Raw genomic sequence first — 24,359 nt, forward strand, 5'->3', positions numbered from 1 at the left:
CAACACTAATTTATCAAACCTTCGCCGCGCACCTGTGTAACACCTCCCGCCTCCCGTATTCCATTCCTCCCCCCTCCCTCACAATTTCACATTGCTTGTTGGGCGTGGCATACTCACCAAGTTCGCTTGATGCGGGGCCGCTCGACTGCGTGCACCCCTCCAAGCGGCTCGCCACCTCCCCTCGTCTGGACCACGTCTGGACACTCGCCAACCGCGGGCGGGATACTTCTCAACCGGCTCCCGAAGGCCAATATCCGGATTGCGCTGTCCGGTCGTCTTGCAGTTCCGCGATGGTCCTGTAGTCCTCAAAAGGGGGCAGCGGCAGAGGGGGCTGCGCCGCCAGGCCTCCTCGCAACGGGAGCACTCGGAAAAATAAAATAAAAGCAGATCTTAAACAGATCTCAGCAGTGCCTCCAACTTGTCGGGGGGAAATTCTCCCGGGGCCGGCTGAGCCGTCCGCGGACCTCCGGGCAGGGAGGCCCCAACTCCTCCCGAGTATCCCAAAAATGAGTGAGGCACACGCAAGAAGCAAGGTGATTCTGCTGTTTATTAAACAAACGGCATGGATGGGTCAAGGATCGTACGCGTCTGTCCTGACACACTCTCCCTCTCCGTGGGGCTCGCGGGCCCTTTTTACCTTAGTATGACGCGCTACTTGCGTCACCTGGGAAAGTTAACAAAAAACCTATCGCCACTCTGGATTGGTTCCTCGAGTGGTAGGGTTAGTATAGCATACGTATAGAGAACGTTGTTAGTGGTTGAGGGTCAGTCAGGTGGTATACTTGGGTTGTCCCTTCAATTAGATACATGAAAATTGTTACATGCAGACCCCTGAGGATTGGCTAATGTTAATGGCGTCAGTGATAAGAGCCCCATGTTCTGATTGGTCCACTCGCAAGCCCCCCAGTCTGGGACCATCGCTGTTCCCAGCTCGCGGTGCACCTGTCATTTGCAACAATGTATAACTATGGGTATGTGCAGACAATGCGAGGATTTGTTCATATGCTGGAGGGCAGACTACCCCCACTGCCGCAGATGTCCATTGAGTCGCTTAATTGTTGCTGCCTATGTCTAAAAATGTGGTATCCAGGCGCCTCCCTCCTCCTGGGCCTGGCACCCTGTCAGGTTCGGCTTGGTCACGTGAGGAGAGACCGTGGTTGAGGAAGAATTCTGCACATTTAATATTGCATCTTCCACTGTGTGCCTGGCTTAGTTTGCAGGTGTGACCTTGGCTTCGCCTTGTGGCATGCGTGTTTGCAACATTGTGCCCTTGACTGTCTGCTCTTGCCGGGCGCATTCTGCAGGGTCAGCAATTGTACTCCTGCTCGTTCAATGTTCATGGAGGCTCTTGCTTGCGGCCTACTTGGGCCTGGTGCATAGGTGGGGACGTTTGATGCACGGCGCTTTAGGTTATGGTATCACATTGCTTTATCCCCAGTATCATGTCTTCGTTATATTTCTCATTGCAATGCATGGGGTAGGAGAAGCGTCAGCAAGCATTTTAGATGAGTTTGTTGTGCGTCTTGCGTTTCTGCATTTTGAAAAACCTATGTGAAAAATAATAAAGATGCGCATCAGTGGGTGTGTCCGTCACCTACGTCATAGCACTGAATGTGTTCTTCGTGTGGATTGGTGTGGGAGTGTCCAGTGTGCATGTTTGCACGGGTGTGCTAATCGTTGGCTAGGTCGTCATGGCATCTCTAACGATGTGTTCATTTACTGTTGAATGGTTCAGTCGAGTTCAACAATGCCGCAGGTACTGTTGAATGGTTCAGTCGAGTTCATCCATGCCGCAGGTACTGTTGAATGGTTCGGTCGAGTTCATCCATGCCGCAGGTGTCGGCATGGGCAGGGCAGGCTGGTGGGCACATCCGTATGTTCCTGTACCAGGGTATTTGGTCGTCTGGTAGATAGGCAAACTCCTCTCGTGGCGGGTGTCTGGGCCGCGATCCTCTAGGCCAGGGGCGTGAGGGGATTGGTGGGAGCCTTTTGTTCCATTCTCCCACTTCAAAATCTTAATAAATCTCACTTTAATGAAAGTAACAGTCTTGTTGACAAGCAGATTGTTTGACCAAAGTACCAGAAGCAAGCCTGTGAATATCCCAGAGCATGAGTGCTCTCCTATTGCTGGAATTGACTTTTGGCACTGACACAATATTGTTCATTTGCCTCATTATCCCATCCCTCTTTCTTCCTTTTGTCCCCTTGCCTGCCTTCATTTTCCAGTTGACATTGCCTTCTACATTTTACCAGATAACAAGATGTTTGTCATGATGGGTAGAAGCCCTAGGTCCACCTTCTATAATTCAACCTTAATGAAAGTCAATAATTCATCATTCCATGCTTATCAACTGTTTAGTAAACTTTTGATTAAAACAAGCGATAAATTATGATGTTCGACCTTCTTCAGTGCACACGATGTCTCGGGCTCCATTGATAGACTCAGAAACCAGCCTTATGTCTCGAGAAACTCGTGCATGAAGACTAATGCATATTTTAAGCTCGATAGATTTATTTATTTATTTTTTATTTTGATACAGCTGAAATCAATCAACTTTTCAAAATTACATAATAGCAAAAATGAACAATACAATAACTTTTTTTTTTAAATTGCATTTTGAAACATTACACAATACGGCACATTACACGACAACAAAGACAAAAGAGCAAGTTAGGCTTGTGGAATCTGCTTAGATCACATGCTGTGCATAGATTAGCGAGCAGTGTTAGAAGGAGGTGGGATTTGAGATGGGTCATGAGCAAATAAATGTCTTAGAACCGCTTGTCCCACTTGAGTATCTGTCTTGGAATGGGAGTCAATGCAGTAGTGCTGAGTAAAAGTGTGAATAGAGCTCCAAGTAGCTGCTTTGCAAATGGTGTCAAGGGGAACATTTGCAATGAATGCCAGAGTGGCCCCAATGCCTCTTGTCGAGTGGGCTCTGGGCGTAAAAGGCAAAGTTTTGTCAGAAAGAGAGTAACACAACTGGATACAGTTGACAATCCACTTGGAGATGGCACCCTTAGAGACACAATCTCCCTCTTTGCCTGTGGCATCGGAGACAAACAGTTGATCTGTTTTCCTAAGCGGTCTGGTCTTGTTTACGTAGTAAAGGACCGCCCTACGCACATCTAGGGTGTGTAGTTTAACCTGAGCCGAGGTTTGTGGGTTTTGGAAGGAAGCCGGAAGCTCGATGGACTGGTTTACATGGAATTTAGAAATAAACTTAGGTGAGAACCTAGGGTGTGTCCGTAAAACCAGCTTATCCTTATGAATAGTAAAGAAAGGCTCTTGCACTGACAGAGCCCGAATTTCACTGACCCTTCTTATGGATGTAATGGCTACTAAGAAGGCAGTCTTATAGGTCAGGTGTTTGAGACTTGTCTTATGCATGGGCTCGAATGGGGGGCCCATGAGTTTAGATAGCACCAGGTTCAGGTCCCATCCTGGTGGTGGGTTAGATCTAGGAGGATGAAGCTTGTTTGAGCCCCGCTGGTAAATGATGGCGCGTTAAGAGCGCTATGATGCAGTAAGTAAGCGCTATGCGCAGCGCTGCGAAGTCTTGCCTTTGCTAACCTGTGTTTTCCTTCCTTGTAGGTCGCGGTGTTCTTCAGCGCAAGTGGAATGTCCGGAGTGGTGCCAGCCGAGAGGCGACCAGCCAGGTAAGCCTTTTGAGCAGTTCGTAATTTGTAAATGTCTCTACAGCTTTCTTTAATGTTGCCTCTATCTTCCTCTTTCAGGTCGTTCTGTCCGGGAGGCGTGCAGATTCGAGGAAGCTGTTCTCAGTACTGCGAGTGTTTAAAGATGGAAGACTGCAGGTAAGATGCTGCTACTTATGATGTTCCTTTCGTCTCCTTGCAGGTTCTGCTTCTCCGAGGTTCGAGGGAATAGCTGGGCACGGTGAGCATCACGTTGCAAGCTGCAAAGTAACACAAAGCATGTTCTGCAGTCAGGGTGTGGTTTATATAGCCCAGGTAAAGTAGTACCAGGGAAAGTAGTTCCACGCCTGCCACACCCAAAACACTAGCCCGCATAGCTTGGTTCTTAGGAACCAGGCTATGTGGATGCCTCCATGTTGGCTGACAATACAATAAAGTAGCTCCCAAGCACATTGTTCATGGTGTACGAGCATGGCGCCATAGGCGCCACAACTGGCCCCATGAGGGTTTTTGAAGAGGATGCCAGGCTCTAAAGGCCAGAGTCCTGACTCCACCTGGGCAATAGGTTTGCCAGAGGGGGGTTTTGGGCGAGGGTCGTGACATGGAGAGAGATATTGGGGCAGCAGGGTGCTTCAGCAATGATACCGAAGACTACTAAATAACTGTGAATGGACTGAAAGAGAATCATTTTGGGAGGCAAAGCCAGAGAGGGGTCAAGGGAGAAGAAAACCCATCACCTTGAGAACTTTTGCAGAACCATATTAGTTGCGAATCTAGGACCCTCACCCAAGGGAGGCATAGCACGAGAAAAGTCGGTGTGGAGAGTGGGGGGTGGCAGGGGAAGAAAACCACTCACCTCATGAACTTTTGCAAAACCACAACAGTTCCAAGCCTGGGCCACATACACAAGGGGAGCAAAACCTGAGAGAGGTTAAGGGGAGAGAAAGCTAGCCCTTCACCTGTGAACTGTTACAAAAGGAACAAGTTACTTACCTGTAACTGTTGTTCTCCAGCATGGGTCTGACATGGATTCACATTCTCATGAATATTCCCCGTCAGGTGGGAATCCTCGGTAAAGAGTAAAATCAGTTTCAGTTTTGTTTCTGAACTGTCTTTCTCCTAACAACCAATCACTGGTCTCTGGGTCCTAGTGCCCCCAGCCAATGACTGCCCTCTACCTAAGCCCCTCCTCTGGCAGCCAGCTTGCTTCTGGTACTTTGGTAACATGTAAAGTGGCAGTAGTACCAAGAGAAGAGCCGCAGAGGGGTAAGCGGGAGGGTTTGCATATGAGTAGGTAACTTGTTCCTTCCCCAGCATGGGGTCTGCCATGGATTCACATGCTCATGAATAAAGAATACATAGCAGTACATGCATGCACAACCATGGGAGCTGGCAAGGCTCAACATAAGCATCTCTTACCTCCTCACCAGGCTCACCTTCAAGCGAACAAGTTGCGCTGCACTGCTTGGCCGACTCTGGACTCCTCCCTGGAATCCCTGTCGAGGCAGTAGAATCTCGTGAAGGTGTGCATTGACCTCCACGTAGCAGCCCTGCAGATGTCCAGCAGGGGCACACCAGACAGGTGTCATGATCTCTGCTTCCAAAAGGTGAGGGTTTTCCCAACTCCCTTGGAAGCAGATCCATAACCCAGGTTCCGAGTGCCAACCAGTCCCAATTGGGACCTTTTGGACCCAGTCCTGGCGCCAGTGGCACCAGGCTCATAAATATGCCCAGTCCCAGCGCTGGAAGCGCCGGGCTCATAATGCTTGGGTGGACTTACCTGCAGCAGACCATGCTGCTTACTTGCCTGCCAGTTGAGCCTCTGATCCTCTTCTGTTTGGAACTACTTTTCCTGTTGGGTGGGGCAGGAGCCACTCCCTAGATTCAGAACACTGGAACTCTTCTGGAAGGCAGGAACTCTTTTCTTACCTAGGCGTGGCTGTGGAAGGAGACACCTAAGCCCTACAGGAGGCTATTTAAACCACACCCGGTGGATGAATCTTGCTTTGCGTTATTCTGCATCCTCTGCAGCAGAACGCTCATCGTGTCTTCTGCATCGGATCCTGGGCCTAAGGAAAAAAGGCTTACCATCCTGAATCCAGTCTTCAGCAACACCTATAAAGACAAGAAAGAACAGGTTAGCATTCCGGCATCTGAAAGACAAAGGCTTACCTACTCTTCGTGCGCTCCGGAGGTCTTCACACTGCATTCCGGCATCTGAAAGACAAAAGCTTACCAACTCTTCGCACGCTCCGGAGGCCTTCGGCGCTGCATCCCGCATCTGAAAGACAAAACAAGGTGCGTTTAAAGACATTGGGGAACTTTAATACTCACGTGCCATTACTCCTTTCCACATCTAACCCAGTGGGTATTCCGGCACCCTGCAGCCGCCCCGAACTTGTACCTGCAAAATAAAAAGACAGTTAGAGCGCATCGTGAAGCAGGCAACAAGCGCTTACTTACGTGCTTCCAGGCGCTTCTATTCATCACACGGGCTCCATCTTCAACTCACTTCAGCCCGCCATCCGCCATCGCCGGAACCCTGCAAAACAAGAGACATCATTACTAAAGACTTTAAAGACATTAGAATTACTCGAAACTTACCGTTCGTGCAGTAAACGACGGACAGCAGTCCTCTGAAGTCAAGAGGCCTGCTCCCCTTATCCAGTGAAGAAACTGGTTACAGCACCCTGCCTCGAGGCAGATGGCGAGCACGGCGTTCACTTACCTAAGGTGAGAGCGTTAACCTTTGGGGTTCTACAGGAGAAGAGAAAGGGAAGAAGAGAGAGACATTCAATAACCCAGTTCATTAATCCCACATTTTCTATCTGCAGACATCTTACCCTTCGAGCCAGACATACAGTGCACAGAGGTCCAGCCCAAAGAGCCAGCCGTGTGTCACACATCACCTTTGAAGATACGGTATACGCCCAGTCAAGACCGGCTCCTCTACGGGAATCAGGTGAGCGTTACACTTGCGCTCCCGCAAGGCCTTGCCGTGAGCGACTGGCAGTCGACACCGTCGTCCATATCATGGGCCTCCCCGAGGCACCAGCGGCAGGCGTCGTGCGAGTCCGTGACCGACATCTTGGACCCACAGTCCCCGCATTTCTTGAAGCCCGGACGCGGGGTTGAAGACGAAGTAGACATCGCCACGAACAGGTCTTCACAAAAACCGAACAGGTTCAACGAACCGAGAAGAATACAACAAACTCCAAAGAGTCGAGGCGTACCGAGATTCACGAAGCTAACACGTTCGCGGAAAAAACGGAACTGAGGCTACGGGCGTCTTGAGTCCTACTTATCACATCGGGTGACGTCGGCCGTCAGAGGAGGTCCTCGTGGACGGTGCATCGACGCAGGACGCAGACGCCGAAGATTTTCCGAAGCAGCACAGCTGTGGACATTACCTGTCATAGATCTGGAATACGTCGGAGGACCCAATCGCCCTCGAAAAAACCTTTTAGAAGTAAGGACAGTGGGGCATTTTCCAACCCCTTATTTAATAAAAGTCTGTAACCACAAATATGACCTCTGTGTCTGCATCTAATTCCTGGCACCTCACAAGAGCCACTGGTCGCAATGATCGTTAGAGGGTAGTCTTCCTTGGAGAAGGAGGTTGGGGAGGGAAGAAAGCAGGGAGTCATCCATGTCAGGGGTTTACAATGACCATGTTCCAAAGATGTACACAGGAGGATGGGTTGGAGCTGGTGAGGATGGGGGTGGCAGTCATAAGAGTGATGTCATAAGATGGCAGTGTAATCAGCCCATATTAGTGTAAGGGGAGGGAGTGTGGAAATGAAATTGGTAGAGCTGAATATTGCAGCATGGATGTGCCCTGCTATGTACGTGGGGCTTGATATCAGTTGGGTCATGTCGAGGGCTTCCATGTTGTCAATGAGTGGACGGGTCATGGGGTTGGAAGGGGCATCAAACCAGATCTTAAAGTCCCATAGCATGGTGAGGGAAGGGAGAGAGATCAGGATGGCTGCTAAGAAGTTACCAAGGATGTCTGCAAAGTTTCTATTGTAGCCCGATCTGTAAATGAGTATGAAGTTGTGGGTAATGTAGGGGGCCGGGGGGAGATTTGAAATTTCACAAGCAATGATTCGCGGTCAGCATTGCACGGTTTATTTTCAGAGTGTAAGACTAAGGGGTAGTCTGTGGGGGATGTCTAACCCCTCTGCTGGATCTGTTGTGCACGATCAGGGAGTAGCCAGTGGGGAAAGCCTTGTGCACGATGGGTTGGAAGTAGACAGAGAACCAGGTTTCAGAGAGTATGTATAGGCTTTCAGAGGAGATGAAGTCAAATATGATGCGTTTGTTTTTGACAACAGATAATGCGTTAATGATGAAGGAGAGTAAGGTGGGTGGGTCGTGAAGAGTAGGGACGAAGGGGAATAGAGAAGACAGTGCGTCCCGGGGAGGCAAACTAGGTGGAATCTAGTAAGTTGGCAGGGGGTGGTGGTCGGATTGAGCAGGGGTTTGCATGGTGGAGGTGGAAGGGGGAAATCGAGGGAAGGAGAGGGAAACAGGATGTTTCTTAGTAGAGGTGTGGGGGGATCCTGGGGGTGATCTAAGATTGACATGGAAGAGTGTTCGTGAAGGAAAGGTTCTTATGAGGGAGTCAGGGGTGGAGTGGGGGGTGAAGGTCTGTGGGGGGAAGGAGGAGCGAGATAGGGTAGCTTGTGGGGGGAGTTGGAATGGAGGAGTAGCTGGAGAGATGGGTGACAGATTGGAGGAGGGGAAGAAGAGGGTAGGAGGAGGGAGGTGGGAAGGGTGTTGATGTTTGGCAGGGAGTAGGGTGGGTTGAGGGGGCAGAGCTGAGAGAGATGGCAGGGGAGAAGAGTGGGTGCCCTAGGTTGGGAAGGGAGGACATGATGGTACAGGAGAGAAGTGCAGAATACGAACTGGGTGGGAGAAGAGGTGAGGACTTAAAGTTCGAAACCACTGTCTATGAGGGTGTTTAGCAACTTAGTCCCCAAGGATCCCTTACTCAGATGGCCAGGGAAAGGCCATCGCTTGTGGATCCAGACCCTGGGGATGGGCGAGGGAGGATCACCTTTGTAGGGAGTCCTCTGAAGAGGGGAGAGGCACACTATGGTGAGACATTATATGCCCCTTTTTCCACAACCCAACTAACCCCTATCCCTGTTTACTTATGGAAAACTACAACTGGCATAATTCCTCCCCACTTTGTCTTGACAAAAGTACTGCACCAAGGAAGATGAGGAAAGAAGGATTACCTCCCCTGACTTGCATTGGCCCTGTCCCTGTAGCTGAGTCAGGCACGTAGCTCTAATAATGTACACCTGCAACTTATGAAGTCTCCCTGTGAAAATAAAAGGTGGTACACAGACAAACTTTGAGCGACGCCGGGTATGAGAAGGAACAGCTCTTCCGAGGCTGAAGTGAACCAGGTTGTGGAAATTGGGAGGCCAATGGGCTGATCAGCAACAGAAAAACGAAAGAAAGCCAGGCAATATTTCCAAGCTTTCGGGAAGCCGTGAGTGTTCGAAAAGCAGAGCCGAGTGAACGGAGAAAAGAAACCGTGAAGGTGCCAGGAAACGGCCCACGGCCCTCCTGGGCGAGTGGCAGAATTGGGGAGGAGCAGAGGAGGCGTTGGGCAACGAACCTTGAGCTGCGAAAAAAAAGATGAGGCATTCATTTAGCCCAACCAGTGAGTTATCAAGCACAACAAAATTCCGATGGATGCTAAAGGGAAAGTGACTGATTTGAAAGGTGGCGGTTGGGCGAATGCCGATAAAATGCAAATGAAGAGAGCAATTGTTAAACAAAGAGAATCCGGAGTAGCAAAGTGGCCCTGCGAGAGGAACTTGCACATTCGAAAGTCTCTATGAAATGTTATGAACTTTTGAAAGATGTTACAAGAAGAGATCAAAGGACAGAAAGTTAAAGGAGAAGAAAATGAAATATGTGAAATGTGAAACACGCCAAGAGGGCAAAATTAAAATGTAAAGAACTTTAAAAAGGGCCAAGAAGGCAAGTGAAAGAGTAAGAACTCCAAGTACCAAGCGGTATTGGTGCTGCATGAGACATTTGTGAATTGAAGGAATATGGAAAGAAGTCAAAGTGGTCATACAGAAGTCTATGTAAATTCCTTGCAGTTTCAAACGTCTTCAACAGTGAAAAAGATTCAAGATGAAACGTGGGGAAGGGAACCCCAACAAACAACAAGACAGGCTTGAGCCCGGCAGAGAGAAGTCTGTACAAAACTGCGAGAAATGTAGAGCATATGAACTGAGTATTGATGACAAGGCATGCGAAGCCTAAAGAAGTGATTGAACTACCAGAAATTGAAAGCCTAAGATTGAACTGTTGAACTGTACCAGTAAGCCAAAGTGTACAAGACTGATAGAACTGTACCATCCTCCTATCCTTCGTTTATTAAGAGACTCCAGACCCTGTGAGGTTGAACCTGGGGCAGGGAGTTGGTTGGTGCTGAAGCCATTCTGACATTTCATTTTGACAAACTATTTTCCTTTTTGTATTCCCTTAACACATTTGTTATCTAGAGAAGGAGGGCAAGGTTAGGTTTTCTTAGTATAGTAATTTTTATTTTGACCAGACTGACTTGTACGTATTTGTTGTTGCTTAATGGTCGAGATAACTACCATTTTAGAGTTAGGGCCGGTTAGGAATTCTACCATCCAAAGCAAATTCGTAAATAAAGGTTTTTGAAACTTGCATCCATTGTGTCTGTCACTAATATCAATGCTTCCTCACAGAGCATGCTATTTTTTTTTTTTTTTTCTAACTACGGTTGAGGTTTCTGGTTGTATCCTTCCTGGAATAAGCATATTGAGTGGCAGGCAGGATAGTTTATTTTGTTTATCCAAATGAATACTGTGGGGGGGTTTGAGGGGGAGGATGGGGACTCCTCTAAACCTGGAGCTGGCACCCTACCAGGGTGTGTCCCATAGCCAGTTCTGCCCCAGAGACAGTGTGTGGGAGTGTCCCAGTCTGTACCCTATTCATGTGCTGAGCTACAACTACATAGTACCACTTTTGATCCTTCGATACCGGGCGTACAACATGATATGATATGGCATTCATAACACGCCTATACACAAGTGTTTTAAGGCGCCACGAGGCAAGGGAGGAAAAACAGAGGGAAGACAGACAACAATCCTACTAGGCCAGTGGACACTGAGATCACGCAAGTGCAGGGTGGGGAGGGGAGAAGTGCAGGGGGAAAGGGGCGGGGCAGTGCAGTACATAGGATAACAAAAAAGATAAATAAGACAAAAAATAAGGACAATAAATAAAGGTGTGGCCAGCTGGTGGCAGGTGCAAGGGTGGGTGCAGATATCAGGTATCAAGTACTAGTAGGGGCTATGGAGATACAGACACAGTCCGAGTGAAAGGGTTGCCGGGGGGCTGGGGGGCAGCGCTCGTATGCAACTGGTAGGGAGGGGACCTGGGCCCGAGATCATAAGGTAGCCATGTAACCAGTGCAGTTTCAGAATCAGCCAGGAGATCAGCAGGGGAGAGGAGGAGAGAAATCAGAAGCAAAGAGGAAGGGTCTTGATGTGCTTCCGGAACCGAAGATGGTTCTCCTCGAGTTTCAAAGAGGCAGGGAGGCTGTTCCAGAGGGAGGCCCCAGAAGAAGAAAGATCTACCACCAATTTGCTGCCTGGAGAAGCGACTGACCCTAAGGGAGTTGGATGAGCAAAGAGCTGGCCAGTGCTTTCTCTCTTGCCTTTCAGAACCCCAGAGAGCAAAATTCCTAGTAGCGAAGCCTGGAGCATACAGCCCACCAGCCAGAGACACGGCAAACCATAATGCAGCGGAACATAGTTGGCTGCAGGCCGTATATCCAGACTCTCATCCCACACAGAATACAAACTTCAAAACAGACTGATTGTAGTAGGTATTACCCAAATTGTTCGAACACAATTGTTCGAAAGTCAAGGGTCCGAATTGACCTTTGCACAATTGACCATATATATATATATATATATGGGATACATTACTCACCGTAATCGTATTTCTGATGCTTGTATCTGCTTAGATTCACATGCTGTGCATAGACCGACATCTAGTGGAAGCTGCGGAGTATTAGTTTGTTTTTTTCGAAACTCGAAAATGGGCGTCGACACAGGGCGTGCCAGTAATACTATCCCTAGTGTGACGTCCACTGTACCCAAGATCCCTCACGCGTCTAGGATCCTCAGATTGTATTTTTTCTGACATGAGGTAGTATGAGGAGTAGCGCGAGTACAGATAATACAAGCAGATACAAAAAGGTAAGACTACAAGCAATCATGCGCCTTCTCTCGGAGGGGAGGAAGGGTGGGTCGCATGTGAATCTAAGCAGATACAAGCATCAGAAATACGATTACGGTGAGTAATGTATCCCTTCTGAGACTTGTGGAATCTGCTTAGATCACATGCTGTGCATAGATTAGCGAGCAGTACCAGAAGAAGGAGGTGGGATGTGAGAAGGGTCATGAGCAAATAAATGTCTTAGAACCGCTTGTCCCACTTGTGTGTGTGTCTTGGAATGGGTGTCAATGCAGTAATGCTGAGTAAAAGTGTGAATAGAGCTCCAAGTAGCTGCTTTGCAAATGGTGTCGAGGGGAACATTTGCAATGAAAGCCAGAGTGGCCCCAATGCCTCTAGTAGAGTGGGCCCTTGGCGTAAAAGGCAGAGTCTTTTCAGAGAGTGAGTAACACAGCTGGATACAGTTAATAATCCACTTCGAGATGGCACCTTTAGAGACGCGATCCCCCTCTCTGCCTGTAGCTACGGAGACAAACATTTGATCTGTTTTCCTTAGCGGTCTTGTTTTATTTACATAGTAGAGGACCGCCCTACGCACATCTAGGGTGTGTAGTTTCACCTCAGCCGAGCTTTGCGGGTTCTGGAAGAAAGCCGGAAGCTCAATGGACTGGTTTACATGGAATTTTGATATAAATTTAGGTGAGAACCTAGGGTGTGTGCGTAAAACCAGTTTGTCTTTATGGATAGTAAAGAAGGGATCCTGCACTGACAGAGCCTGAATTTCACTGACCCTTCTTATAGAAGTAATAGCTACTAAGAAGGCCGTTTTATAAGTCAGGTGCTTGAGACTGCTTTTATGCATGGGTTCGAAAGGGGGGCCCATGAGCTTGGCTAGCACCACATTAAGGTCCCACCCTGCGGTGGGTTTGAAATAGGAGGGTGAAGTCTCTTTACTCCTTCCATGAAGGCTTTAACTACTGGTACTTTCCACCACGACACCTTGCTATGGGAAGTGGTGTAAGCCGAGAGCTGCCAGGTGTACTTTCAGTGAGTTAAAAACCAATCCTGCATCTAGCAGGTGGAGCATGTATGTAACAATAGTGGAAGGAGTGCAATCAACTGGGTTGATTTGTCTACTTTGGCACCAGATAACGAACCTCTTCCACTTGTCAAAGTAACAGTGCCCTGTGTTTGGCTTCCTAGATTCCTTTAGGATGTCCATACACCTCTGTGGCAATTTGAGGTGTCCAAACTCTATGACCTCAGGAGCCATGCTGCCAGGTTCATTGAGTTGGGTTGCTGGTGCACTGCTTGACCTTGGTGCTGGGACAGTAGGTTGTACCAGGCTGGAAGTTTGATGGGCTCGCACACCGCCATCCTGCGTAGGTGTGGGAACCACGGTTGTCTTGCCCACATGGGAGCAACTAGGACGAGCGTCATCGATTCCCTGTTCATCTTGTTCACCACTTTCCTGATGAGAGGAGTTGGTGGAAAAGCGTATGCAAACATCCCTGACCAGTTCATCCACAGGGCGTTCCCCTGGGAGTCTGGTTGGGGGAACCTGGATGCAAATCCTGGGCATTGTTTGTTTTCGCTTGTGGCGAATAAGTCTATAGTGGGGAAACCCCACTGAGAGAAGAGATCTTCTACGACCTCTCTGTGAAGAACCCACTCGTGTTCCTCTGGGAGGGAGTCCCTGCTCAGAGCATCCGCTAGGGAATTGAGCTCCCCTGGAACATGTTGTGATGACAGGAAGATGTTCCGTCCGAGTGCCCATATCCAGATTTTCTGGGCAAGCTTGGACAGATTTGGCGAGCGAGTCCCTCCTTGCTTGTTCAGGTAGAACATGGCTGTAGTGCTGTCCGTCCGGATTTACACTGACAGGTTTAGTAGATGGGGCTTGAACGCCTGAAGCGCTCTGAATACTGCCAGAAGCTCTAGCAGGTTGATGTGGTTCTTGGCCACTGAGTGAGACCAGAGACCCTGAGCTGTGTGGTGGAGATGGTGAGCTCCCCACCCCGTCAGACATGCATCTGTAGTGACTACTGCCTGTACTTCGGGATCGTAAAAGGGTTTCCCCTTTGCGAGATTCTCTCTTGTCCACCAGGGAAGGCTTTGTACCAGTGTTGGTGAAACGACCACTAGATCATCCCACTGACCACTTGCCTTAGACCACTGTTTCGCCAACCATTCCTGCATGGGACGCATGCGCAGGCGCGCGTGGGGGACCAGGTAAATGCATGACGCCATCATGCCGAGTAAACGCATTGCTTTGCGTACCGTTATTTGTTGACCGGACTGATAATGCGGAATTTGCAGAAGTATATTCCGAATTCTTTCTTCTGAAGGAAAGGTAAACCCCTCCAGGGTATCCAGGATTGCTCCTAGGAATTGTTTTGAGGTGCTTGGCACCAGGCTTGACTTCTTCTCGTTGATTGAGAAGCCTAATTCGTGGAGGAGGTCGATAGTCCTTTGAATGTTTGTCCTGCAAATTCCTGGGGTTTCCCCCGTTATGAGCCAGTCGTCCAGATAAGGGTACACTGGGATTGCCTCCCTGCGTAGGTGTGCAGCCGCCACCGCCAGTACCTTGGTGAATACCCTTGGTGCTGAAGCTATCCCGAAGGGCAGTACCTTGAATTGGTAGTGGCCACTGTCCACCTTGAAGTGCAAGTACTTTCTGTGCGCTGGGAACATGGAAATATGAAAATAAGCATCTTTCATATCCAAGGTTGCCATGTAATCCCCCTTTTTTAGGAGGGGGATTACCTCTTGTAGCGTGGTCATACGAAATTTCTGGGGCTTGACATACTTGTTGGCAGGCCGTAAGTCCAATACTGGGCGCATTGTCAAGTCTTTCTTTGGCACAAGGAAGTAAGTTGAATAAATACCCTTGTTTACCTGGTGTCCCGGGACGAGTTCTATCGTGTCCTTTTGTAGAAGAATGGCGATCTCCTCGAGGAGAATCTTCTGATGTTCTAAGGAGTGTACTCTTTGTCGTGGAGGATGGTTCCGGGGACGCTGCAGTAGCTCTATACAATATCCCGTGGATACTGTTGACAGCACCCATCTGTCTGATGTGATCCCTTCCCAAGCCTGGGTGAAGTTTGAAATGCGTCACCTACTGGGGTTGCGTGAGAAGGGACCCTGAACTGAGCGTCACTGCTTTGGTGGAGGCGTGCCGCCTCCCTTGCTGGGGCTGCCTCTGCCTTTACCACGACCTCTCCTATTACCTCTGCCGTAACCCTGGGTAGACTGTTGGTTGTTGTTCCACTGTGTACCCTGCCCCTGGGAATAGTTAGATCCTCTCTGGGAATTTTGGCCGCGTGGGCGACGAAAATTACTATTCCCTCTCTGGTTAGGGGGTTTATTGGTTAACTGGCCAAGGGATTTGAGTGTCTCGTATTCGTCCTCGGCATTTTTCAGTGCGTCCTCGACCGCCTTACCAAACAGATCGGCTTCCACCGGTTTGTCTAACAATGATGCCTGAGTTTCTGCTTTAAAACCAGACTGCCGTAACCACGCATGTCTCTTGATAACAGTACCTTCTGCTATCAATCTGCCTGCGTTATCCGCGGCATCGAAGGTTGCTTTCAAAATGCAACCAGACACGGCTCTACCCTCTGCGGAAATCCGAGCTAATAGGCCCTTTAACGGTTCAGGAGCAGAGGCTATGAGAGCCGCGACTTCTTCCCACTGATGGCAGTTGTAGCTGGCCAACAGGGTGGTGGAGTTAGCAATCCTTGCTTGATAGGCGGACGTTGAGGCTACCTTCCTGCCGAAACCGTATAGTTTTTTGCTCTCCTTGTCGGGAGGAGCTTCTGACGAAGACAAGGGTGTTCCAGCCCTCTTACGAGTGTTGGTAACAACTAGGGAGTCTGGCTTCAGATGCCCTCTTATATAGAGAGGGTCAGACTGAGCTGCCCTGAAAAGTTTTTCAACCCTGGGATTGACTGCTCTGGTGAGGTTTGGGTTCACCAGGGACGGATCTATTCTCCGCTGAATGGATTTAAGGATAGGGATGGTCTGGGCAACCGGCCTCCTTTCTCCCACTAACTCTTCTGCGAAGTCCCTTTCCTCCTGTACACCGTGGGTGTCAATGTAGAAATGTTCTGCTGCGCGAGCGAGAACCTCATTTAGGAGGGGCTGATTATCGACCGGGGAGTCGGTAACCGGGGCTTCGTTCTCTACCGGGGAATCTACTCTGTATGTTTCCGGGTTATCCTCTTCTTCTTCCTGTTCCTCATCATCCCCATAGTAGCCCGTCCCGGTTTGCTCTTCTATCATACCAAATTCTTGGTCTCCACAAAAGGAAGCCTCTTCTTGATACCGTGAATAAGGTGTTGCGTAAGGTTGTACCTCGAAGGGTTCAGACCTCATCGGGGTTTCAAACCGGGCCTTCTTACTCGGGGGGATAGGATCAGTAGAGCCTGAGGGTGTGGCCCCTTGTGGATCATACGAGAGGAAATGTTCTGGATTTTTATCATAAAAATCAGCCAAAGAAGACATTCTTGACATGACCCTATTTATGTCTTCACTGGACCATTTTTTGGAACTGGGAATGACTCTCTCAGCAAGTCTATGGGATTTATCTTGAATAGCTTTGCTGGTTGTGGACCTATCAGCAGACCTGGGCTTGTCTGTCTGTTTAGGGGGAGTGGAGTGTTTCACAGGTGTGGAAGAATGTACAGGTAGTTTCTTCTGCTGTTTTCCCCCCTCCCCGTGCGTAGAAAAATGTTTTCCCTGTCCCTTAGTGGCTCCGGAGTTTTTCGACGCCTGGCGTCGAGGATCGGGAGAGGTGTCCCTGTCCTTCGAGCGTGGGGCCTCGCTGGCTTTAATTGCGGGCTCCGCCTCCTGGAGCGCGGCATGGGGGTGGAAGTCGTCTTCGTCTCCCGACGATCGAACTTCTGTTAGCCTAGGGAGCGAGGCACTCTTGGCAAGAGTGGATGATTGCCTGGAGTCATGCGGCGATCTTGATCAAGAGCGCCCAGAGGACACCGAATCGGACCGTTCTGTCTGTGCCTCTTTCCGAGAACTCGACGTCGTCGAGTCTCGGTTGGACTTAGTGTGTTTAGTGTGTGTAGTATGTGAAGCGCTTGCGTTGCCGGGGGTCTTCCCCATAGCCGCCCTGCCGGACGACCTTCCGAGGTCGGGGACCTGCGCTCGGCTGTCTTTCGACGCCGTAATGCCCTCGCCGTCCGAAAGTACGGCGTCGCTGCCATCGCTGAAGGCGCCCTCCGCTTCCATGGCCGCCTGCCTGGCTTGGTGGGCCCAACGCTTCGTTGAACGGTCCTCAAGTGTCTTAGGTTTAAACCTACTACACGCTCTGCAGTTCGCTTCGGGGTGGTCCCTCGGCAAGCAGAGATTGCATGTGGCGTGCCTGTCGACCCAAGGGTATTTGCGGTTGCACTTGGGGCAGAATTGAAAAGGGGTACCCCCCATACGCACCTTGAGGCAGCGGGCTAAGTGTAGGAAATGTATAAGGTGTACCTATATACCAAGAGTGTAGAGTATGTACCACCCCCCACTCTCCCTACTTGCAGGGCCGAGGCCAGCGGCCTACCAGGCCCGGGCCGAGGCCAGCGGCCTTCCGAGGCCCAAATCCGCTGTGCAGCAGCCGACGGTCGATTTCTTCTCCAGCCGGCGTCGAGTGTCGAAGTTCGACCTTGGGGTGGGGAAGGATGTCAATAGATTATTAATTTTAAATTTTAGCAAAACTATGGCTAAGGCCAGGGGACTCCGCAAGATGCTTCCGACCAGTATGGCGGAAAAAAACAATCTGAGGATCCTAGACGCGTGAGGGATCTTGGGTACAGTGGACGTCACACTAGGGATAGTATTACTGGCACGCCCTGTGTCGACGCCCATTTTCGAGTTTCGAAAAACAAACTAATACTCCGAAGCTTCCACTAGATGTCGGCCTATGCACAGCATGTGATCTAAGCAGATTCCACAAGCCTCAGAAAAATATATATGGGTTGCGGGGGGTTTCCCCCCGCAGATATGTAACAATTGACCTTCACAATTCGGTCAATTGTGCAAAGGTCAATTGTGATTCGAACAATTGTAGTAGTTCGAACAATTCGTATACATCCTTGTAGTAGGCTACCATTACCAAAAACCACAAGGCAGCAGCAGTTTTGAGATGGCAGTTTAATACGAGGAGAAATATGGCAAGACCAGAGAGTGTTGCAAGGAGGGAACCACCCTTGACTTTTTCAGAGAAGAACCGCGACTTTCAAGAGCCCTTGGGGGAAAAAACAGAAGACCAGGAATTAAAGCTGCACAACGGTGCAGTGTGTGTTGAAGGTACACAGGGCCCTCCCGCATTGATAGCCAAGGGGACGAGCAATTGCTGCTGTGTTACTGTCCTTGGCTTACACAACAAAGCAGCGCCAGTAAAGTCAGCACAGCCGGTGAGTCAGGGAGACTGATAGCAGACTGGTCTGAGCTAGAACCAAGGTTGCAAGTGGCAACATTGTATGAAGAAGTCTGCAAGTAAAAATATGAGGTGTATGTGAGGAACGATGCAAGCATAACTGAATATCTAAGGAGTGATTGAACTTTTTGAAACCAAGATAGGTACCATTTACAGAATGGTCCGGCGCCACATGGGTGCTCATTCAAAGATCTGTTTGGTATTCAACTGAGCGTGTAGAAATTGTTGAACTGTAAAATCCAAGTGATCCTGCAACGGTCAACCCAAACTCTGTGCACATTCGGAAGTCCTTGATAGCTAATTGAACTGAAATTGGTCCCAGTATAGTTGTGTAAAAAGGGACATGAGCACGGAAGAGCGGGATCCGCGGTGATCCATGAGTCACCCGAGAGAAGATATTCTGTAAGCAATGGAGAAGAGGATCTGAGCACGGCTGAAGGGGATCCAGGGTGAAGAGTGATTTCGCCTGACTTGTGTATTTGTAAAAGAACTTTGTTTGTTCTGGTACATCAGGCCCTCTGAATCAAGAGACTTTGAACATAAGAGACTTGGGTACAGATGGCCCTGATGTTTGTAATGGAACTGTGTCCTCGTGCTGAAGAAACCCGTGAGTGTGCTACGCTCGAGTGAATCGCCTTGCCCAGAGCTGAAAACGTGGGGAAGGGAGGCCACTAGCCTGAACATCCTGACTTATCATTTTGTGAACACTTCTTTTAATTTTCATGAACATTATCCCACACACTTTGTAATTAGCAGCAAGGATTGGCAATATTTTGTTTGTTTTTTTTTTTGTTGTTTTTTTTTTTAAGTACAGGCCATTTTATGTTGACAAGACCTCAATAGGACTGGTATTTTTACTTTGATGGTTGTAGCTTACTCCCATCTTTAGATTTAGGTTAGATAGGAGTTTCACACCCTTGTAAGAGTTCAATAAACACCCTTGAACTGTGATCATTTGTGTCTGTCTTATCTTGATAACATGACTTCCTTACACCCTGTTCAACTTAAAAAAAAATATATAACAAACAAAGGTGGCTGGTGTGTTCTTGAGGCCATCCGTGACAATACAGACAAAGCAAGTTATTGTTTCAGGGCTTTTCATGTAGCATTCTAAAGGCTTAAACCTATGTTAGATGCAAAAGTTGTTTAGATAGACGTGTTACCTGATTCTTGGCTGTGAATTAGCTGTTTGGAAGTCTGTGAAGGAGTCATCTATTGATCCAGATTTGGAGGCATCCTGAAACTCCTGGAAGTCGTCATCTTCTGGTTTTATAGCCTGAAAAGATCATACAGTTTGAAAATGTTATATCTGTTATTTCCTGGTCAACCCAACAATTCTCATGCCCTTATTTCTTTTAACAGATAACAAGTATACACATACAATATAAACAAAACATTCTGCAAACCTCAATTTGTTAAATAGGAGTTCTTAAAATACAACTGTATTTGAGTTGGGAGGTTTTACATTCACTGAATGAGTAATTATCTTGCAACAGAAATTAGATTTACTGCCCACTTGGGGAAAGCTGTCAGTATTAAAGCCTCTCCCTGCTGTGGCCAAGTGCCCTGTATTGCTCCAATTGTCAGGGATGGGAGTGATCAAGAGCACTGGGTTATTGTACCTGCTACCGCCACCAACTGCATGATGCAAGACCCAAGGGCAGAGTGGGGAAGATCCCTTGGTCTCCACTCCACCCTCCACCAAAAGCATGGCCTGGACATGTCACATGAAGCTTACTGACAATATAGCCCCTTTAACAGATGCAGATCAGCCTCTGAAACAGTAGGGCGATGCAGGAGCAACACCTGCAGGGAACAGATGCCCAGGTGAGCACTTACCCAACTAAAGTTATCGAGTCCCGTACCTGAGCAAGCCTGTTCAAAAGCAGCAGTACTATTGGAGCAGCTCTGTGGAGAGCACAAAAGCTGGCAAGGCAGCACCTGTTCCTGGTATCACCTTGCTCCGCAGATACACAGCCAGTGGGAGGAGCATTGAAACCGGGACATGCTCTGCCCACACATTCAAACTCACCAATCCAAAAGAGCAACCAATTGGTCAATACAACTGAGTTGGGGAGTTTACAAGGGGAGAAGCCGGACCCCTATAAAAGAGGTCTGGTTGGGCAGAACAGTAGAGGTTTGGAGAGAGTAGCTGCAAAGAACAAGTTACTTACCAACTGTAATGTTCTTTCAATTGGATGTTCCTCCCACGTATTCCTCATCTTAGATATCTTGTCTCCCAGCTTTTCTGATTCTGGAGAAAAAAAAATCACCAGAGGGCACTGTGTTCGAGGCCGCAGAGTTGTAGTCCCTCGAGGGCCGCCGTCTTGCATCAACGTCATTCGCTGTATAAAGGGCTCCAACAGCGCCCGTTGCCTCAGTTCTGTTTTTACGGTGTTCACGGAGGGGTAGGTTGGGAGGATCAATGAGGAATACGTGGGAGGAACATCCAATAGAAAGAACGTTACAGATGGTAACTTGTTCTTCGAATGGATTGTGTCCTCCCATGTATTCCTCATCTTAGATAGGCTCCCAAAGCAGAAAGAATTTGGAGGAGGGAGTACCAGAAAATTCAATTATGGACTGAATGAAGGACAGCTTTTGCAAAGAGTCCTCCTTGATTTGAAGTAGAGTCCAAGCAGTAATGCTTCACAAAGGTGTGCATTGACGACCAAGTGGCCGCAGCACAAATATCCTGCACCGGACACCCCTCTGAAGAGCCGTGGTAGTTGCCATGCCCATGGTTGAATGAGCCCTTAATCCATCTGGAGGCTCTTTTCTAGCCAATTTATAGCACTCTGAAATTGCTAGAACGATCCATGTGGATAGGGTTTGTTTAGACACTCCAGTCCCAATTTCTGTCCAGTATACCCAACAAATATTTGGTCACATTGTCTAAGATTTGCCAATCTGGAAATGTAGAAACTGAGAGCCCTTTTTGGGTCCAGTCTATGCAACCTTTCCTCTTCCTTACTAGCATGAGGCGGAGGATATAAAGAAGGTAAGGTAATTTTCTGTGACAGATGGAAATCAGATTATTTTAGGCAAGAAAGATGGTTTGACTTTTAGAATAACTTTGTCTCTATGGAAAATGGTGTGAGTGAGAAGGCTTACAAGAAAGTGCCTGCAACTCACTTACCCTGCGGTCTGATGTCATAGCCACCAACAAAAGTGTTTTAGGAGTGAGAAGTCTTAATGGGCAAGAATGTAAAGGTTCGAAAGGGGCACACATGAGAAATTTTAACACTAAATTCAAATCCCAGATGGGCACCTGAAAAGGTGTCGGAGGGTACACATTTGTTAGCCCTTTCAAGAATTGAATGACTAAGGGCATTTTAAAATAGGACACCTCTTCCGGGGAACGCTTAAAGATAGATAGCGCTGCCAGATATCCTTTTATAGTGCCAACTTGGAGCCCCAAATTGGCCAAGTGTAAGAGGAAAGAAAGTACTGTTGGAGTATTACATAACAATGGATCCACATTCTTATCCCTGCACCAGTTACTGAACTTGTTTCAACAACACCGGTACAGGGATTTTGTTGCTGGCCTTCTGGCCGAAAGCAAAATCTCCATTATGTCATCCAGGAGGTCCCAATCCTTATATCTCAGCCTCTCAGAAATCATGCATGAAGACAGTGTCTTGACCTCTTGATGGAGATACCGACCTTCCTCTTGCGAGAGAAGATCCTCTCTTTGTGGAAGATGTATTGGAGGGCAGATGGACATGTCCAGAAGGTCTGGGTACCACGTCCTCCTGGCTCAATCCGGGGCAATTAGGATCATGGTTTTCCTGAACTTTCTCAACCTCCTGATTACCTGAGGAATCACGTGGACTGGAGGAAATGCGTAGAGGACTGGAAATAGCCAGTCCACCACGAACGCGTCTCCTAGAGCTCCTCTCGGAGGACATTCCCTTGAGCAGTACGGTTCGAACTTCCGGTTGGCTCCGGTCACGAACAGATCCACTTGAGGGGTTCCCCAAAAGGCAAAGATCTCTTGAAGGACTTCCTGAGCTAGCTCCCATTCGTGGGAGACTGCTCTGCCTGCTCAGAGCGTCCGCCGCTGTGTTCAGCTCTCCGGCTAGGTGAACTGCCGACAGATTCCTTCTTGCATTGCTCAGAACCAGAGCTGCATTGCCTCTCTGCACAGTGGGATTGATCTTACGCCTCCTCTTTTGTTGAGGTAGTACATGGCCACTGTGTTGTCCGTCATTATCAGGACATTCTTACCCTGTACAGAGAGCAGAAAGGCCTTCAGAACTAGTCTGATTGCCCTCAGCACCAAAAGGTTGATGTGTAGTTTGGACTCCGATGGAGACCAACGACCGCTGATTGTCAGATCTTTGGTGTGGGCTCCCCACCCTGTGAGTGAGGCGTCTGTCACTACCGTTATCTCCGGCCATGGTTGCCAAAAAGGTTCCCCCTTGAGGATATTTTCCTTGCAAGCCCACCATAGAAGACCTTGAGCCACTTTGGATGGGACTTGCAGAAGATCTGACATCTCCCCCGAAAATTGGGACCATTGAATCCTGAGGACCCATTGAAGGGATCTCATCCTCAATCTGGCCTCTGGCACCAGAAAAATGCAGGATGCCATGAGGCCTAGCAACCTTAGAAAGTCGAATGCCGGTAGATGTTGGTATTTGTATTTATTTATTTATATTGCGCACCTAACCCCTAGTGGGGTAGCACGGCGCAGAGGCAAAAAGAGGAATGCAAAGCTTGGTTACATACAAGGAATGAAGTCCAGCTGTGGTTACAGTGCTGGATGCGTAGAAAGAAACAATGCACGCCGATGAGGCATGGGTTACAGAAATATACAATATAAGTAATACTATATACAATATTGTCTCATGAAAGCTGTTGACTCGACTACACTGGGCAGTTGACAACCTAAATGTACATATTTACAATCACAGTGGTGGAGCATTAGGGTAGCAAGAGAGCAAGAGGTTGTTATGTGTCGTGAGTCTTGAGCCAATGGATGGTCTTAGTTCTGAATAGGCGGTAGGTAGTAGAGGAGGTCCTCCCTGCAAGGTGGTGGAAGGGAGTTCCAGTATTGTGCTGCTTTAACAGGAAAGCTGTTCCCACCCGACATAGAACGTTTAAACCTGGGCACCAGGAGGAGGTTGGAGTTGGCCATTCTAGAGGGGCGAGAGGAGGTAGTTCTGGTGAATCTAGTGATAAGGCATTGAGGGGCTGCTTGGTGGAGGCATTTGTGGGTTAGGGAAACCGATTTGAGGAATATTTTGTCTTTGGTAGAAAGCCAGTTGACAGACCGTCTAGAATCAGAGATGTTGACTTTCTTAGGGATACTGAGGGCTGCTCTTAGGGCGTTGTTTTGGAGGATCTGAATTTTGTTTGTAATATATTTGTTGCATCCTACATAAAGTGCGTTGCAATAGTCCAGCTTGGACAGGATCAGAGCCCTGGCTAGGGTGATACAGTTAGACAGGGAGAGAAAAGGTTTGGCTGCTCTGATGAGTTTGCATGTATAAGATGTGGCGGATGCCATAGCATTAACTTGTTTTTTAAAGGTAAGAGTGGAGTCTAAGTAGAAACCAAGGGTTTGAACCTCGTGATCTTATTGTTGTCAATTACGAAGGAGGAGTAGTTTTGGTCTAGTTTGTTAAGGTTATGTGAGGACCCTAGAATAAGGAGTTCTGTTTTGTCATCATTCAGGCATAGACTGTGTCAGGCCATCCATGCCTGGATGATGAGGTATACTTTGTTGACGAAGGCCAAATCCTTGTCATAATCCCCCGTCAACGGGATGAGGATCTGTGTATCATCGGCATAGTTGGTGTAGGTGATACCCAAACCATCTAGATCATCAAAAAGGGGCTTCGTGAAGATGTTGTACAGGGTCGGGGAGACGCAAGAGCCCTGCGGCATGCCACAGATGAGGGGTGTAGGGTCAGCTGCTGCTAGTAGGGAAAAGACTCATTGTGCGATTATTTAGAAAGGATTGGATCCAGTCAGTTGCCGCTTGAGAGAAGTGGGCGGCTTTTTGAAGGTG

The 24,359-nt window shown here is 48.5% G+C and overlaps 1 protein-coding gene across 11 annotated transcripts in view; it reads right to left on the bottom strand.

The window, feature by feature from the left end:
• The window catches only part of SYNRG (synergin gamma), a 1,253,369-nt gene that overhangs the window by 571,973 nt on the left and 657,037 nt on the right, over positions 1–24,359 (bottom strand). For all 11 annotated transcript variants that reach the window (XM_069614681.1, XM_069614680.1, XM_069614679.1 and 8 more), the window contains one exon: positions 19,504–19,616. In XM_069614681.1, coding sequence (XP_069470782.1) covers positions 19,504–19,616 — 113 coding nt within the window. The remainder of the gene's footprint in view (positions 1–19,503; positions 19,617–24,359) is intronic.

This window comes from Ambystoma mexicanum, chromosome 9 (assembly GCF_040938575.1).
Source record: "Ambystoma mexicanum isolate Mex_15411 chromosome 9, UKY_AmexF1_1, whole genome shotgun sequence".
Lineage (NCBI taxonomy): Eukaryota > Metazoa > Chordata > Amphibia > Caudata > Ambystomatidae > Ambystoma > Ambystoma mexicanum.